Source organism: Ooceraea biroi, chromosome 10 (assembly GCF_003672135.1).
Source record: "Ooceraea biroi isolate clonal line C1 chromosome 10, Obir_v5.4, whole genome shotgun sequence".
NCBI classification, from domain to species: Eukaryota; Metazoa; Arthropoda; class Insecta; order Hymenoptera; family Formicidae; genus Ooceraea; species Ooceraea biroi.
The window spans coordinates 4,312,302-4,329,880 of record NC_039515.1 but is presented as its reverse complement, the minus strand read 5'-3'; the positions used below and the strand labels follow the sequence as shown (position 1 = coordinate 4,329,880).

The following is a 17,579-nucleotide window of genomic DNA, read 5'->3' as shown; positions in this document are numbered from 1 at the left end:
TCGCCTGGGTCCTCCAGGCTGCGGCCGTCGACGTCGCAACAAGATATCTCACTGACCATCGCGTTTGCGGTCGTGGCCGTCGGTTTGCCGTAGACCTCCTCCTTCCTTCAACCTGCGTTTGCAACTGCAACGGGCACGGACCTCGCGCGAGCATTTCACCGCACTCGCACAAAGTTCGGTGTATTCTGGACGATCGAGTCCGTTCTCGGGTCTGTTGATTTTCGAGCACCCGACTTGGAAGAGTTCAAACACCGAGCTTAACAATCGGCGACGCCTCGGAAAGCGGTGATCGCAGACGGGAAAAACATCTCCGTGTGCTTTTGGATATTTAAGAATTAGGCATTCAGATTGATGAGTGAAGCTAAGATAAAAGCACAAATTTTCTTTTTTTTATTTTGAGAATACCTTTGAGAAAGGTTTTCGCGTGTTGCAATGTTCCCGCTGAAGAAACATAGTTTCGATTCCGGCAAACGGTACTGACTTGTTTGCCGAATGCGATTGTTATCCAATATACTAATCCATATGTTCGTGTACTGTTGCACGTATTGTGTTATTACCTTTTGTTGACGCATTTGTATATGCATTCTGCGGTAAGAGTGTGTTAGGTTCCCATTGTTTCCCGATTCCATATAATTTATAATGTTTAGCCATTCGATTCGCGTAGGTTTCTCATTCTCTCAAAAAAAACTCGCGGATTTGACGATCGTTGATATAAAATAATGAAACATTGTGCCGCGTTAAACAATACGATAGTCTCACTCGAAAAAATTTCTTGTATAATTAAATTTGCGGAATATAAATTTTTCAATTCCGTGATACAGACACGTATATCACCTATCCTAAAAAAAAGAAAAAGAGAGAAACTATCGGTCAAAACATATACGCGGAGCAGAATCTCCCGCAATTTTTCTCTGCAACTGGCTCTCGCGGGAAATTATTCGTGCAATGAGAAGATGAATGATTCGCGACAAGATCCGGTTACGTGGGGTATAAGCTCGCGCGAACGTGATCGACCGAAGACGCAGAGGTACAGGAGAAGAAGAAGGAGGAAAGGAGGAGGAAGCCTCCTCCCGGTGGACCAGTTGGATACACCGTAGTTACAAGAAGGCCATTGTGCCTTGCGAAATTCGACGAGCGTTCACTCACCGAGGCCCAGTTTCGGATATTTGGGTCACGTTCCTCTTGGCATGGAGTTCGACGTTCGTACGAGCCGTCAATGAATGCGGATCGATTTATTTATAGCTAACCGGCCGCGAAGCCGGCGTGTTCTTCTAGAAAACGACGCGAACAGATCGAGAAGAATAAAGGGCGGCAGTGAATCGCGACGTGAGGATTCCGAGAAAATCTGAAACGGGGATCTCAACTATGTATCTCGTCGAGGATCGTTGAAGACGCGGGATTCGGAGGCAAATTAGCAGAGGATTCAACGAAAAACTCTGGCGACTCCGGAGAACGGCGGAAGGAGGATAATGAATTGCCCTCAGGAGGACGGAAGGGAGCTTAATTGACTACCAGTACGACGCGCAGTCGCCACGTGATAAGACTAAGCTCTGGTGTACCTAATCGCAGTCCGGCCACGGGTTTTTCCTCACTGGATTAAGCACCCCCTTAACTCTATGCGGTTTGTGGTTAATAGGCTGATGAACGAGAAGACTCGGCGGACACGTTCCATCATCCGTAAAATAAAACGCAGTTTCTTACGAGAAAAAAAAACAGACTGTACACTGCAAAACATGTCCACTTTAACTATAACGGAAAAAAAGTCATTTTTTTCCGCTTTAACTTGTAAATGTGAAATTAAAGCGGAATCATATATATATATATATATATATATATATATATACATATATATATATATATACTGCTGTCATATTGCGAGTTGCCATAGTTACGTTATTTTCGTCCGCTTTAAATATGCATGACCGAAATCGTAACCGATGATCACATCCTTTATAATATCCGTTATAATGCTAGATTATTACCAGTCCTATTTATATAAAGGATTTTAATATAAAATTACCAGTCCTATTTATATAAAGGATTTTAATATAAAATCCTTTATATAAATAGGACTGGTAATAATCTAGCATTATAACGGATATTATAAAGGATGTGATCATCGGTTACGATTTCGGTCATACATATTTAAAGCGGACGAAAATAACGTAACTATGACAACTCGCAATGATTCCGCTTTAATTTCACACTTACAAGTTAAAGCGGAAAAAAAAGACTTTTTTCCATTATAGTTTCGCGGAATTTAAAGTGGACACGTTTTGCAGTGTACGGGATCAGAAGCGGATCGGGTCGTTTCTCGTCCGCAAGGTGCAAATTATGTACGCACCATAATTTTCCGGAGATTGCCATAGAAACTTTATCAGAAAACGTTCGCTGGTGGGCGATACTGCTGTTGTTGTTTGCCACGAGGCTTTTAACCATTCGTGTCACGCACATGCTTAGTCGCGCGAGCGGCTCCGAAGAAATCGAGCCGACTATCGAGAGCGAGATAAACGAAGTTAATGAGCTAGTCCTCGGGAGAACAGAAGAGACCTTAACGAACTGTACGTGTATGTACGTGTACACACACGCACGGTAAAACACTTGACCGCTTCTCGCAGGACGATACGCGGTGGCTTCGTTTTGCCGGTAGTCGACTGGATCGACCATTGTTTTGCGGGCGGCCATTGAGATTAGTTTCTTCGCTGCTGACAATGACTGATTGTGCTGGCCGAGTTAAAGGCGAATTCGCGCATCATTTCCCCGATCCTCGACCGTCATTAAAGTTCCGAGACGACAGTTTTACCCGAATAATTGGTACATTGGTCACTGGCTGATGTCATCAGAAACGATTTTTCGTCGATTTTCGTTCTCTTTACTTACAAATCCCTCCTTGGTTTTTACGATCCACGAGATTCATTTCCGGCTGTGCTCCATCAATTACGTACGCGTTCGTTCCGCGAAACACGGTATTAAAGATAATTCGCGATAAAGAAAACAAGAAGCAAGAATCACGTCTGTCAAGAATGAGAAATAAAATTTCGAACGATTGTCTTTAATAATCATTTAATAATCGATTGTCTATAATAATCATAACTTATTCTTATAATTATCGTACAAAACCAGAATTTGTCCGAAATACCGCCTATCTAGTTTTTGTTCTCACATCTGGCGGTTAAACCCCGCGTGTTCTGAGCATAAAGCGTACATTACGTTTACTGCTTGCAATAGTGCTCACAACAGTCCTACTGTATGTACCTACTTGCGCGTTACGTGAGCGCGGCGGTACTATATTTTTACCGGGGAACAAACGAGACGGAGGTCTGCCGCGCCTTCGTGGGTACCCTCGTGAAAAATCCGTGCATCTGACTGGGGTAGGCCAGGCAGACGCTGCCAGCTACGAGAATGCAAATTCGTTTAGAGAAGAAACGCTAAGCGCACGCCGAGGTCACGCGTGCAGCGGCGCAGCGTGTGCAGTTGCAGTTACCGTGGGAAGCTGCGTCGGATGTTAAATAATTGAAGAATTTCTCAGAAAAGAGGCGCGAGAGGCGCACCAAGAGAGACAAAGAGAGAAATAAAGAAAGAACAAGGAGGAGAGTAAGAGAGAGGCAGGAGGAAGGCGGAAAGCGCGCGAACGCGCGTTTTCCCGCGCGCGGCCTTCGCGAGCAATTAAACGTAACGGTGATCACGTCGGATTCTCATCGGGTTCCCTTCGGTGGTGCAATGTCGCAAGTACTGCTAATTGACTCGACAGTAGCGGGAAACGTTCTCTCGGTCGCTTCTGTCGCGGAAGCGCGCAAGAAAATTACACGGATCGTGGATTAGGTATCGCACGGGTGTATCGGGGCGATTCGATGTAGCGCGATATACCGTTAGCTCGTGCAACCGCAACAATAGGGCGTGTGTTTATTAGGGACGGATTTATACGAGGAATGCCCGGTTATCACGGCTGAATTATTCAGATATTTGATGTTAGCTTTTGTGGCGCAGCCGCGCGCACTATTACGCGCATACTGTTTCACGCTGTTGCGAAATCTCGGTCAATTAAATGGGATGGACAGAGAAAGAGAGAGAGGAAATACATTCGTTTATGCACTCGCTAACAGTTCAGCGATTTTATAATATTATAAAAATGATTAAATGGCTTTATTGTATGAATACTGCGAATTTTATTAGCTGCTGATTAACGACAGCTAATTAATTGACATTTACGTACATATTTCCATAAAATGTTTAGAATTCCTTGCAATCGTATTCCCTTTACTATAAAATTTCTACAATTTCCAATACAAGCCCGTCGACGCAAATAAAACAGCGCGAATATATTCCGCGATACAATTTCATGAATGAGAAGCACGTCAGAACTTTTGGAGGCTGAAAAGCCAAATGTCCGCGCCGGCTTGTCGAGCAATAATATCTCGCATGGCGTAATACAATCTCGTGCCGAGCGAGGCGAAAAACGTACATCGCAGGACGTACGCCGGTCGACGAGTTGCATGGAAGAAAGAAAGAAAGAAAGAACGAAAGAAACAAGAAAAACAGAGATCATCGGTAATGCAACGGCGGTCGTAAGTGCAACGACCGTGCGGCGCAACGCGCACACGACCGCGAATGACATCGCGGATAATTTTCCAGCTGGAAAATCACGGCGCACACAGAGGTAGCCACCATGAACGCGCAATGTGCCGCTGACACTTCAACAAGTGGATACAACACGCGGACGCACACGTGTCGCCGACAGTTTCGGCGTGTGCACGTGTATGTATGTGTGCATCCATATGCAGCACACATACGTGCGTGTTCATGTATGTGTATGTATGAGAGACGCGAAAAATGGGGATAAAAGTGCCACTGGCACTGAGAGGCTGCGAGAACCACGATGATCGTGAAAAGTCAGGGTCGCCGATGCAAATGTTCGTCGCTCTCGTTTAAATATTTTTACTCGCCGCCCACGTTCGCGAAAAGTCTGGGGCTACATGATCGTTACGTTACATGATCTGGCATCCGGTTCATCACGGCGGCATCGTCGTCGCGCCTGGGGACAGAACGGCTTCGCGTTTCGCGAGAAACGCATGAGAAGCATCGGCGGTTCTCTCAATGATCGATCGTACGTTATGTTTCCTGTCGGGCGACGTGTCCGATCACGGCACGTATTATAAAAACCGCTGACGCAAAACTGGCATTTCGCACGCGGCGGCTTAATGGCGTGAAACGCACGGCGCGGCGCGAGCGGAATAAGAGCTTTTCCAGCGGGAGCGTTGCGAATCGACGTTATCGCCGGCGGTCAATCGTGCCACGAATCCTTTCAAGCTCTCGCTCTCTCGGGATAGCAGTCGTGAGTCTGCGTAACTGAAATTGTTATCGATACACCGCGAGCCGGGTGTCATAAATCGACACGTCCAGCTGCGAGCGTGAATAATTGTGCGTGGCGAGATGCGGATGGTCGATAGGAAGAAGTCGATCAAGAGGAGAACAGAAAGAGAGAGAGAGATGGGAACGGCGTGCAAGGAACACAGCGAGCAACGAGACGCCGGAGAGGCGAAGGAAAACGGAAGAGTGCACGATCGCGATGGTGCACCGAGGAACGAGGCGAGCACTCGGGAGAAAGACGAAGAAGAGACCCGTTATGGTGACCGTGTTGCATCGCATTAACCAGTCGACCGAGTGATCCTGATCCAATCTCTCACCTTGACGGCCCGCTTCGCTCGACGAGTGAAGCTTCCGCGTCGTGACGGCAATCTATTCGCTCATGATTACAGCTCTTATGAGTCTCTTAGTTATGAGTTATGGCACGTAAGTGCATTTTCATTGCATCCAGATGAGGGCAGATGCAACTCTTAACCTTGATCTTGGACAATTTATGTGAAGAGCTCTGAAGTTTCGTGTAACGTTAATAAGTACTTCAAAATAAGTATATACGGGTTGACGTTCTATTTACATACATCGCAAAGTTTCTTGATAAATTTGAGATATCCTTGTGATTCTGCACTCAATATTTCAATCGCATGTTCTATCTTGCTTTCTCTAATTTTTATATACAGGGTGTCCCGGGTTTTAACCGACAAACTGCGGGAGCATATTCTACTAGTGGAAATAAGAAAAAATTCTTATATCGAGTTTGCTTAGAAATGCTTTATTACAAAGTTATAAACCAATATTGAAAAGAAATATGAGATAAGTAACAACGGATTTTTTCACAAAAATAAAAATTATGTACACAATGATTTAGTGACGCATTTCAAAATGTTGTCCTTGCACATCGATACAAGCTAGACATCGACATAGTACAGATTTGTTACAGTACGACATTCCTGAAAATTTTGTTGCATCTCAGTAACTGAATTAGTAATTCGTTGCTTTAAATCTTCAAGCGAGATTACTTCTGTATTGTAAACTTTATTTTTTAAAGTTCCCCATAAATAAAAATCAAGAGGCGTTAAATCGGGCGATCTTGGAGGCCAGAAAACCGGTCCTCCTCGACCAATCCACCTATGAGCGTAATGTTCATCTAACCAGTTTCTAACTTGTCTAGCATAGTGCGATGGACAACCGTCTAACTGTATCCAGCTGTTTTGGCGAAACTGCAGTGACACATTTTCCATCAAAATTGGTAAATCGTTTGATAGGAATCTTCGAAAAGATTCTCCGTTCAATCGGTCAGGTAAAAAGAACGGACCAATAAGCCGGTCATGAAGCATACCCATCCAAACATTACATCGAAATTCGTGTTGAAAGTTTCTTTGTCTGGTAGTACGTGGATTAGTATGAGCCCATACATGGCTATTATGAGAATTGAATATGCCTCGTCTTGTAAAGGTCGCTTCATCTGTCTATAATATCATTGATGAGAAAAGATTGTCCCTTTCTACTGCATTCACATACCAGTTACAAAATTCGACTCGTTTCTGATAATCGATTGGAAGTAATTCTTGTACAGGTGTGTAATGATATGCGAATCTGTCATCAGCACGCAATGTTCTCCAAATAGTGTTTCGTGATATCTGCAGTTGAGCTGAAGCACGTCGAACACTTTGTGTAGGAGTATTATCAAAAAGATTTAAGATTCTTTCCGAGCGTCGTCGGTGTCTTAAAGCTGAACGAACATCATTCATAGGTCGAAATGAACCCAAATTACGTAATTGCAAATGGGTATTACTAAACACAGAACTATCTGGTACTCTCCTGTTAGGAAATCTACGTTGATACTCTCGTACGGCAGCTCGTGCATTTTCGTCACAGAATCCGTACACGAAATGAATATCAGTGTATTCCTCATTTGAAAACACTTTTGGCATTCTGATAGTAATTGCTAGTTCACACGACGATTGAAATCTAACAGCTACTGTTGTGAAAGTAACAATCATACTGAATCGTTTCAACATAGTGAACATGAATACATGTGAATACACATAACATAAACATCTTCGACCTTCCAAATTCTACACTATGTTCCGTTGTTACTTATCTCATATTTCTTTTCAATATTGGTTTATAACTTTGTAATAAAGCATTTCTAAGCAAACTCGATATAAGAATTTTTTCTTATTTCCACTAGTAGAATATGCTCCCGCAGTTTGTCGGTTAAAACCAGGGACACCCTGTATAACTCAGGATACGTTATGATACAGATATTTTTATAGCGGTACAAGATAATGATGTATAAAAACATCGTAATTATAATTTACTGAATAAAATGAAGGCTTATTACATGGTTAACAGTTCGCGAAGAGCTCTTCACTTTTAATGTCGAATATCGCTAGATGTAAAAAAAGATTTCATGACCTGTACCGTGCGCCAACTCAAACAATTATGAGCGAACGATGAGATCAACGAGCGAAGGTACAATTTGCGATTTGTACGCTCTCGCGCACGATTTGCAAGCACTTTTTAATTACGTATGGGTGAATGGACTTTAATTAGCCGCAACGAGCCGCGGGCAAGAAACGAACACGCGGCTTGTCTGAAATTTAGCTCAATTATTATAATAATTTGCTTGCGTACAGACGATTTATCCGCATTGTATAATTATTTTGGACCGTAATGAGGCGACACATTAATTAGGGTTTATTCCGCCATTACCCCGCGTGCGCGAATCGATATTCGACGAGATAATTAGACGTTTTATTATTCTAGGAATTGAATGCGACGCTCTTTCTAGCTAAACCAGTCCAAATCGATAGACACAGATATGAAGTCGCGTTATCCGTTTACGAGGTGCGCGATAAACGTTTATCTCGTTCCTCCAAGATTTCCGGCGGCTCGATGACCCTGCTTCGATGATCTCGCGCGATAATTCGGAATTCCTTTAATCGGAGAAGAGAGAATAGGATACTGCGATACGCGTTTAAGTTACCGTTACGCTTTATCACGAACTCGCCAGTGAACGCAATTCACCTTTGGCAACGATCGACCATCTATTATGCAACTGAATCGGCGATTGGAATGTTTGTACCGAGTCTCCGGATGGGTTTTGTTTCTTTAAGAGTTTCATCAATAACGTGGCGCAGCATGACAGGCATTCCGCAAATTCCCGGAGAACCGAGCACCGGCGTAATTGTACGACTCTCTGAAGCATCCAATGTGTGTGATGATGCGTTCGAAATTTCCGGGATCCTTTTCGTAAAGGATTTTGCCTGACGATTCTTTTAAAAAATGTTGGAAACTTCATGAAAGTCCTTTGTCATCCAATAAGGACACCTTAACAGATAGCTTATGTACCGTCTCGTAAAATTGTCGGAACTATTTATCATTTATCATCATTAGTTCATTTTAAAGCACATTTGTTACGGATCGAATAAAGGACTGACGACCCTAAGAAATCCGAAAAATTAAGTAGCGTCTTGTGACTCACCTGAATGTCCACCAGATGTTGAAGCACATCGTATTCAGCCAAAAGAAGGCAGCCAGGAAGAAAAAGTGCGCCATGATCGCTGAAACACAACGGAACAAACTTCGTTATAAACAACTTTGCAAACTTTTATGTTTTAATACTCTAGAAGCTTTAGTAGTTGTAAGCATGTAACTCTAAAGGGAAACAATGATCTGTATACATTCTCTAGAAGCTTTATTTCGTTAGCTGCAAATCTTGCTAAATTTTATAAACATGATAATAATAAACCGGTATATGTATCTTTCAAGTGCGCAAAGATTTAATAATACTAATTTCTTTGTGAAAAGTGGAAACTTTTCGCTGCGAAATGTCTTGTATTAGCGTACGTAGCGATGACAAAGTTTGACAATATTTTAATCTCATCTAGAAAGTCTATCCCTCTTTAATCATTTATCTCAGCTCTTATCAGATTCCCGACACTTTGTAACGGGTAAACGAGCCCGTCGAACAAAAGACCGTGCCGACGACGCATCGTTTCTATACTCCGATGCGTTCTTAAAAGATTCATAAACCGTGGTAGTAAACGGGGAAGAGTGAACTCGGAGGGTGCGACACGCAAGCGAAGAACCAAGGCAAAACTTCGGGGGGGCCGGCTTTTGTGAGGATCCGTTTGAAAAGTCGCCAAGAGGGTGCGACTGGTGATGTCTATAAATTTTTGAGTGTCGCTTGCATTCAGCCCGAGAAACCGCGCGCGCGGCTCTAATGAAGACGAAAGTTACATGGCGTAATAATTTTTCGTCGCGCACACTAAAACAATATTCTGTTCCATGGAAATATATTTCAACAAAGTAAAACGAAACTTTGATATTATTCTAAGAGAGATGAAGAAATAAACAATTTTCTTCTACAAATATCGGAATCTGTTCATTTCTCTCTTTTCTGGTTTCTGATGGCTTCTTTTAATAATTTAAATCAGACGTATAATGATAAAATGCGCACCACGTGTTATGTTATACCGCATAAAAGTCCAGAAATATGGTAAATTACAAAAACATGGTGGCGGCAGAGAAATTCGACGTAGCGAGAGGAATGAAATATCGTTCCAATATTTGCGTGGCTCGTATTGGTAAATTTTTAATATCGTCGCGCGTTTACCCTTAGAATTCGGAACAATGAGCAACACAGGGCCGGCGATGAGAGCGCGGAGATTAATTCCTAAAAACGCAATCGATAGCCATACATAATGGTGGCAGTAACAAATGCACGCGGCCGCCTCGTGCATTCCTGCCGCCAGCGTTCTTTTGCAAATGGGCACTTCGTTTTTAATAAGCGCGGATGAATGCGCAACCGAATGTATGTCATTGACACATCGGGTGCGCAAACCGGAATTGATATCGCAAGTAGAACAAGTCCGACTGTGATGGTTACATTATCTACCGCACGGCAATCAAAGCATTTAATCTATCAATGTTTAATTGCACGTGCAGCGCATTTCACGAAACGTAAAGCATTCATGGTATTGCTATCGTTTATAACAAAACACGCGTGCCGGTATTGCGGGCGCGCGAGTATTTTTATTCCATCGTCACTGCGCGACATGACAAAATCCTGAAAACAATTGCAAAAAATAAGCTCGCGTCATGAATCACGCAGATACCTGCGCTTTTTTTGTAGATAGTTTTGTAGGTATTCGACGTGCATAGATTCAATTCGACGATATGTACAACCGTAATGAGTTCTACACGCTCACGATTGAAGGAAAGTAGAGGCAACGCTTAATTCGTTGCGCGATCAATTATTGTTTATCGGTACTTTTTATTTCGCAATATCGCCACGTAATCGCGCGCACTCAAGAATCGAAGTCGAAGAGCATGACGCGTGAAAAAGGAACTGTTGTAACTAAGCGAGTTCCTTGCATTCACTCGGCTTGCGAGTCGTGAATTACGCTCGCGCGTCGGGATAAACGCGCGCAATTAGAGCTCCTCGCGCGTAAAAAAAGAAGAATATGAATAATAGCGTGGAGTGACTCATCGCGTATCTATCGCTTAATCAACTCTCTATTCAGCTGTAATTATCCTAACGGAAATGGCGACCGACCGAGAGATAAATCGTAATGTAAACATATCCGACCGCGTGCCGCCGCCACGCGCGGGGAGGACTCGATTAACTTTTACTTTGCGCATCGACGCGGCGCCATGTGTGCAATGGAAAAATTCATATCGCTAATGGAGAGAGCAGCCTTCGGGCGATATGCGTTGCGAGAGAATTACGATTTTAAAGATTGATTCTGTGTCCCGGCGATTAGCGACAGACGAGACGGCGCCGAATTGCGACTCGAGTGCTTGAGACTCGAATAAAAGACTCGCTTGTTCGATAATAAACAAAGCGTTTGCATTTATATGCAAACGTCAAACTGAGTCTCAATAATTATGCTAATATTAAGCAGACCATGGGTTGATTTATATACATATCTGATATGAGTGGAACATTTACATTGTAATGTTCTCCAGACACACCAGAAAATGGCCATATCAAGAAGGTAGATTATTGAACAAAAGGCGCCTCTTCGTATGTGCGCGCGAGGAACGATAAACTTGTATTTGGCGAAATCCCGGAGAAATTACCTTTGGTAACGTCGGCGGAACGTCAGTTAGAGAGCCAGTAACTAAAATGCAGCGTCCATTCGGTGAAACACGGATTAACGATTCGCAATTACGGGGGATCTGCCGTCCCGACGGTGCCGAAATCAGCCGTGGAAGAGTGAGATTAACGCGTACGTTACGCGGTGAAATCGTCAAATAATTCTTCGCCGGCGGGCTTTTAACCGTGCGGGACGACAACGGCCCGCGGCATTTATCGCGCAGCCCGGAAATAATTAAATTTCCAAAACTAATTACGGCTCGTTGCAATTATAACTCGGGCGACATTCATCCGTGAATCGCCACACTATCATCCACCCTCGTCAAGCCGCACTCGGCTCGGGAGACAGGGGGAGAGGGAAAGAGACAGAGTCGAGAGAAAGAAAGAGAGAGAGAGAAAGGGAGAGCAAGCAGGATAGGGTGAACCATTCCGGTATTTCACCCCACGAGGACCACTACCACCACCCTTCATCGGCAAAATCCAGCCGGCAACGTGTTTCGGACGGCGGGGGCGGTCCGTGTTTGTGCGATGTGTTTTCCATTTTCCACGCCCGGTAGGGCCCACCGTGTGCAGAAAAGGTCCTTTTGTTGGAATTAGTACCGGGGGGACTCGAGAGGCAGGCACGGGGATAGAGAAAGATGCATGGAAGGGGTAGGTGCACCGCCACAGAGCAGAGGATGTTTTGAAGTACGACGCGCGCTGCTTGTTTTCTCATTCATCATGATTTATGCGAGTCGCGAACAGCAATGGGAGACACGAGGAGGAGATAGCTAGGTAAAAAGACGATCCCCGCGCTAGCAGTTGCACTCCGAGAAACGGAGAACGATGGAGAACGAGGAGGTATCTTCCGGGAGAATGTTCTCCATGTTGCAAATCACAAACATATCACTTTTTGTGGAAAAAATGTAACATGTCGAGAAGCCATGGGGATGCGTTCGAACAAAGCATTTTTATTTTCGCTGAACGATAACAATGTTACAATAGATTTCAATAGATTTCAATAGATATTTCAATACAGGCAATTATCTCGATTACATAGACGATTGTTTTGTTTTATTCGTCCAGTATAGATATTTCAATAGACGACTGTCCGCGCATTACGCAAGACGCTTCGAGATATAAAAGATGCCAGATTCCCTGTCTGTGATCGCAGAAACTTCACTTCTTTGAAACTCGCGCACTTCAGGCGAGAAACGAACTGTTATATTCGTAGGAGCAAGTGCTCCTTATAAATGAAGTTTATTTTCTGGTTAGTGAGTTCTACAGTGAAAGACCTTTCGTCAAAATTGGTTGTTAGATTGCGCGAAGCACGGCGAGACAGCGAGGAGTGACGAGAAGAAGGGGGGAAGGTGAAGCGTGCGAAGCAGCTGGGGTTAATTTAAGTCACGTTGTACCAAGTCGAAGGAGGTAGTACCGCGGCGTTACGTGTACAACCCTATGGCACCACCAGGGGTGAGTGTCAAGGGTTGAAACGTCAGCCAGTTAAGGGCGCCTCGATTTGCATGGGGTCGAAATTAGATTGCGCGGGTTGACCCGTCGTTTATCTTTTTCTTTCCCAGAGAGCACATCTAATTGCCCTGAGGGATGACACCCCCTCGTTGGGCGGGTGCATGTGCTAACATTATTGCTGCGCGTTCTTTGTCGACTTTGTAACGCGATACGAAAGAGTAAACGTATACTTATTTTAATTTGCACACCCATCTATAATTAAGTATCGCCGTAACACCGTTCCATAAATTCGTTCCATAATGATGAGACGAATATCAAATCTGTTTGAACTTTTTAGTATAATACAAATTTAAAGAAATGACAGATACTCTATACCAGATTATATGTTACCTGTAATTTTATTATTATATATTTATTACGAAACTTTTGATGTAGACGAAGTAAAAAAATATCCATGAACAAGCTGAATAATAAAGCACCCTGTATCAGTGACAACATATCTCAAGTATGATATATGTATTTATTTAAATCTACGTCACATGCATCTTCGTGAGGCGAGACCGTTGCGAGTTGTAGACGCAGCTGTTGGATTCATAAAGCGAGGTGGACCATCGTATGAGTCGTTTGAGGGATTCTCACGCAATGAGAGAACCTGGACGAGGAGAGGGAAAGACTCCTCTCTCTAAATCAACGCCACGCAAAGAGAGAAAGTGACGCTAATGCACCGGCATTACGCGGCCTTAGCGGCGCTCATTTAAGTTAAACACCACGAAACGTCGCATCGTCGCTCCTCCCATAATTGGATCGCACTAGTTTTATTACACACCGCCTTAATTTAACACAGGGTTAGAATTAGACCCGACGCGTGTCGCGGAGCCGACCCTTTCGCCGGCCGCGCGTTAGGACCGCGCGCGAACGACATTACACGCTTAATGAATTACGAAAGTTGGCGACAGCCCCGAGGGATGTGCGATCGGTCAACGGGGAAACTAAATGCGCGAGGAACTCGCGACGAGATGGATAAATCCGCTCGGGAAGTACACCTTGATTAACGCTAACGCGAAAGAAACGACGACGGAAGTACGCTTTCGCGATCGATTTCAGCAAAAGATTCGAACATCGCAGCACCGGTAAATTAATTATTCGATTTTATTTCAATTCGGATTACATCATTGCACATATGTACGAAGCGACGTTATTTCTGTGGAATTAATGACGATGCGATGTTGATCGATCACGATCGCCTATCTACGAGGCGGATATCTCTTTTTGGAGTGCAAGGGAGAGCTCGTCTCGTGATTTACGCGGCGCCATCGGGTAGTTTTGTTGGGGCGCTGCGTAACGCTGATAATTCCGTAGGAGTAACGCCGGTGGCGAACGACCGTGTCGTTCGCGCCAAAAACCATTCGAAAATGAAGAAGAATTATTCGTCGGGTCAGAAAGCGGTGGAGGCGGCGATGACGATGGACGGGTGGCTGATAAATAGTTATGGAAAACGGAAAAACGCGGACGAACGCGAAAGAAAGGAGCGATGAATTTAAAACATGTAGTGGCGCTTTATGATTCGTGATGTTTGATGTTGCTAAACAATATGTTGCAACATTAATCACATCGGGCGCGCTCTGAAAATTAAAAAGGATCCGCTCATTAAATCCTGAAAACGCGGGGGAACAATTTGAAAGTATTATTTCGTTTCTACGGTAAACCCGAGCACAGTAACACGCGGCATTACTGCACTTTGCGAATAAGCAGAATTATTAAAGCCTGCAGCCAGGGATTACTTGAGAGAACCATTTAGTGATGCTACGGATTTCTACCTTAAACTCCTTTACACTGTATCGCGCGGTACTTTCATGGCTTTGCTGTTTCAATCTTTTACTAATTTACGATATACGAGATACACGTAACATCTCGAAAACGGAAGCATGCACATGAAAATTACGAGGCTCAAAATTAGCTGTAATAAAAAAGGACTGGTATATAATGATGGAAAACGAGGATTCAAAAGCGGAAACGGGAAAACGGGAATGAATAAACCAGGCGGATAAATGTAGCACGTAGTATAACGAAATAAAGGACAGTCCCGAACAAGAACAAAATGCAAACGAACTGCATTTGAAATTTATATATTTTTTTTTAAAGTCGCGTATCAGTGCGCATCTCTCTCGGTATATGTGCACGGAAAAAGCGATTAAATAAATTTAAAATATTTGAATCCTTATAAAAATGTAGCCTACACTTTTTTAAACTGCACCGCACAACTTGTTATATTTTTGACATCTGCATGATAGATTTTTTCAAATTCATTGTTATTACAAATTGGAGGGAAATTTCGCGCCGAATCGCCTGTTCAGAAAGCGGTGACGACACATGAGAGGCTGATAAATAATAATCATCGAGTACAGGGGTTGGAAACGAGATGTGAGCAAACGAGCGAAAAGGGGACAGGATGAAGCGGGTGAAGTTGGAATATACAGTACGTATGATCTATGACGCGCGTTATCGGACGGCGCGGGCGATTCGTTACAACATTAATAATTATCATCGATCCCGGCTGCAACCGCGATCCTCTCTCACTCCCGCCATGCGATACGACGGCTGCGTAAAACGCCACCGGCGGAATGACTACCGTTTCGAAATATCGCGTGATCGTGAATCGCTGCTAAATACGGCGCCCAAACGTAAACCGATTTAATCAAGCACGCAATAAAACTGACGTATCACGCGACTTGAATTCGCGAATGTATGACCTGGCATAAATCCGTTCGGCGCGGCGAGTGCAAACGTGACTACTATTCGCTGACCGCGAAAATACGGTACGCGCGCGCTGGAAAAATCGCGCGCATAATTGCAATTAGAATTTTATGGACCGCTGCGTGATGCATTCGCGACGGTACGTAAGTACGCGGAAAAATCGCGTTCCGTGGAAATTTTGTGTTTGTTGGAGCGATTTGCCGAAATGATAATGATACGTCCGACTGACAAACGGTGTCTCTCGAATTAATGCACATTGATATTTCAATCGTCATAAAATTGTCGATGTTTCTCCATAAATAAATTATGGATATTACGTTCGCGACGAGAATCGAGAATCGTAAATCACAGAAGGGACTTCCATCCGAATGAGATCACGAAAACAGCGATTAATATCTGACGTGTGTTATTCTGCACGATAAAACACACACATCTAACGAACGGATCGCCTCGACGAGAGGAGGAATTCGTCGGCGAACTGCTGGATTACGTAGCGCGCGCGTGCGTGGCGCAACGTTGCCTACGGCCAAGATTTAATCGGGCTGTACCATTTTCTTGATTTTTTTTCTTGCGCCAAGAATCAGGAGCGGGTAACAAAGTAGTTATTTCTGCGAGCGGTGAAACGCGACGCGAGTTGTTGCGCCTGTTTGCCGCCGAAAGGAATGCGCTTTGGCATACGTGCAGAATAGTCGGCGCGCACTGTATGCAACCAGAGTGCAGAGAGAAAACAAATAGCAGTGCTCTCTGCCTTTGCCCGATCCGCCCTAATTTACAAGGAGAACGGTATTTCGTTCTCGCTCGCAATCAATGCCCGCGCTCATGGCGGCCGCAAAGATAAAGGCCGAACAATAAAGGCGGCAATGGGCCGTACGCCTCCGCAACAAGCGTGTCCGTCAGAGCCGCGCGCTGCATTGTTAGTCAATCGTCGCTTGCAGGAGATGGAGATATGCAAATGCCGGACAACGTCGGCACCTGTTCGATCTCTTTGAACCTTCGCCCGCTAGCAGTTCACGCAATTGCGTAGCTTCGGCATAAAAAATCACGCGGCAATTGTCCGCGGGATTCGAAATTAATTTCAGATTTCCGCACGGCAGCGACGCGACTCGATTTCGATGCAATATCGTATTACCTGTCGTATTCAGACAGAGGAGGGGAGATCAAGAGAATCTTAAATATAATTACATGCAGTAACCTATATAACCTGTCTGTTATATTAATTTGATTTGATGAATTGAATCGAGAACTAGCTATCGTGTGGTCCATATCCGGAGGTCGCGCTCGGCTTCCCGGCGAGCGATTCGCACGAAATAGACCGAGCGTGTACCCGTGCACTAATGAAATCGCGTGGTGAATCAGCTCTCTCTTTCGTAGTGCGTTTAAATATATCCCGAGTGTCCCTTCGTGCGTCGTTTCTGTGGAACACGCGCGCGCGCTCGTGAAGACCGCCCAGTACGAATTCGCGACACAATGCCATCCAACGACTCGACCCAGCGGATCGGCCCTGGCCACGTCGCCGGCAGTAAAATAGATATTTTTATTTCCGCCCAGAGATCCCGAGGAGAGCGGGCTCTATCCGCCGCGCGATGCCACGGGGGAACGACTTTTATGGTGGGTGACATAATCAAAGCAGCGGGGAGCCAAGTCGCGCGGGCGCGCCACTTCGAATTACCGCGTGAGAGAGGGAGAGTTTTCCCATTGATGAATAATTTACTCCCTCGTTCGGAATCACCGTAAACGCTCTTTATCGAAAGCTAATTGGTTTCCTAAATTGCATATTTAAGGGGACGGAACTTAACGAGAAAGTGATTTAACTTGTTTATTACCTTGTATGTGCTTATAAAATCATATTTTTTGTTGAATTTGTGATAAAAGCATTTAACTCCTTATTTGTGTATCCGCGAAAGATCGT

At 44.3% G+C, this 17,579-nt stretch overlaps 1 protein-coding gene across 1 annotated transcript in view; it reads right to left on the bottom strand.

Annotated features, from left to right (window-relative positions):
• LOC105278246 (probable G-protein coupled receptor Mth-like 1) overlaps positions 1–17,579 on the bottom strand; it is a 132,262-nt gene that overhangs the window by 71,260 nt on the left and 43,423 nt on the right. The window contains exon 4 of the mRNA XM_011337208.3: positions 8,849–8,927. Coding sequence (XP_011335510.1) covers positions 8,849–8,927 — 79 coding nt within the window. The remainder of the gene's footprint in view (positions 1–8,848; positions 8,928–17,579) is intronic.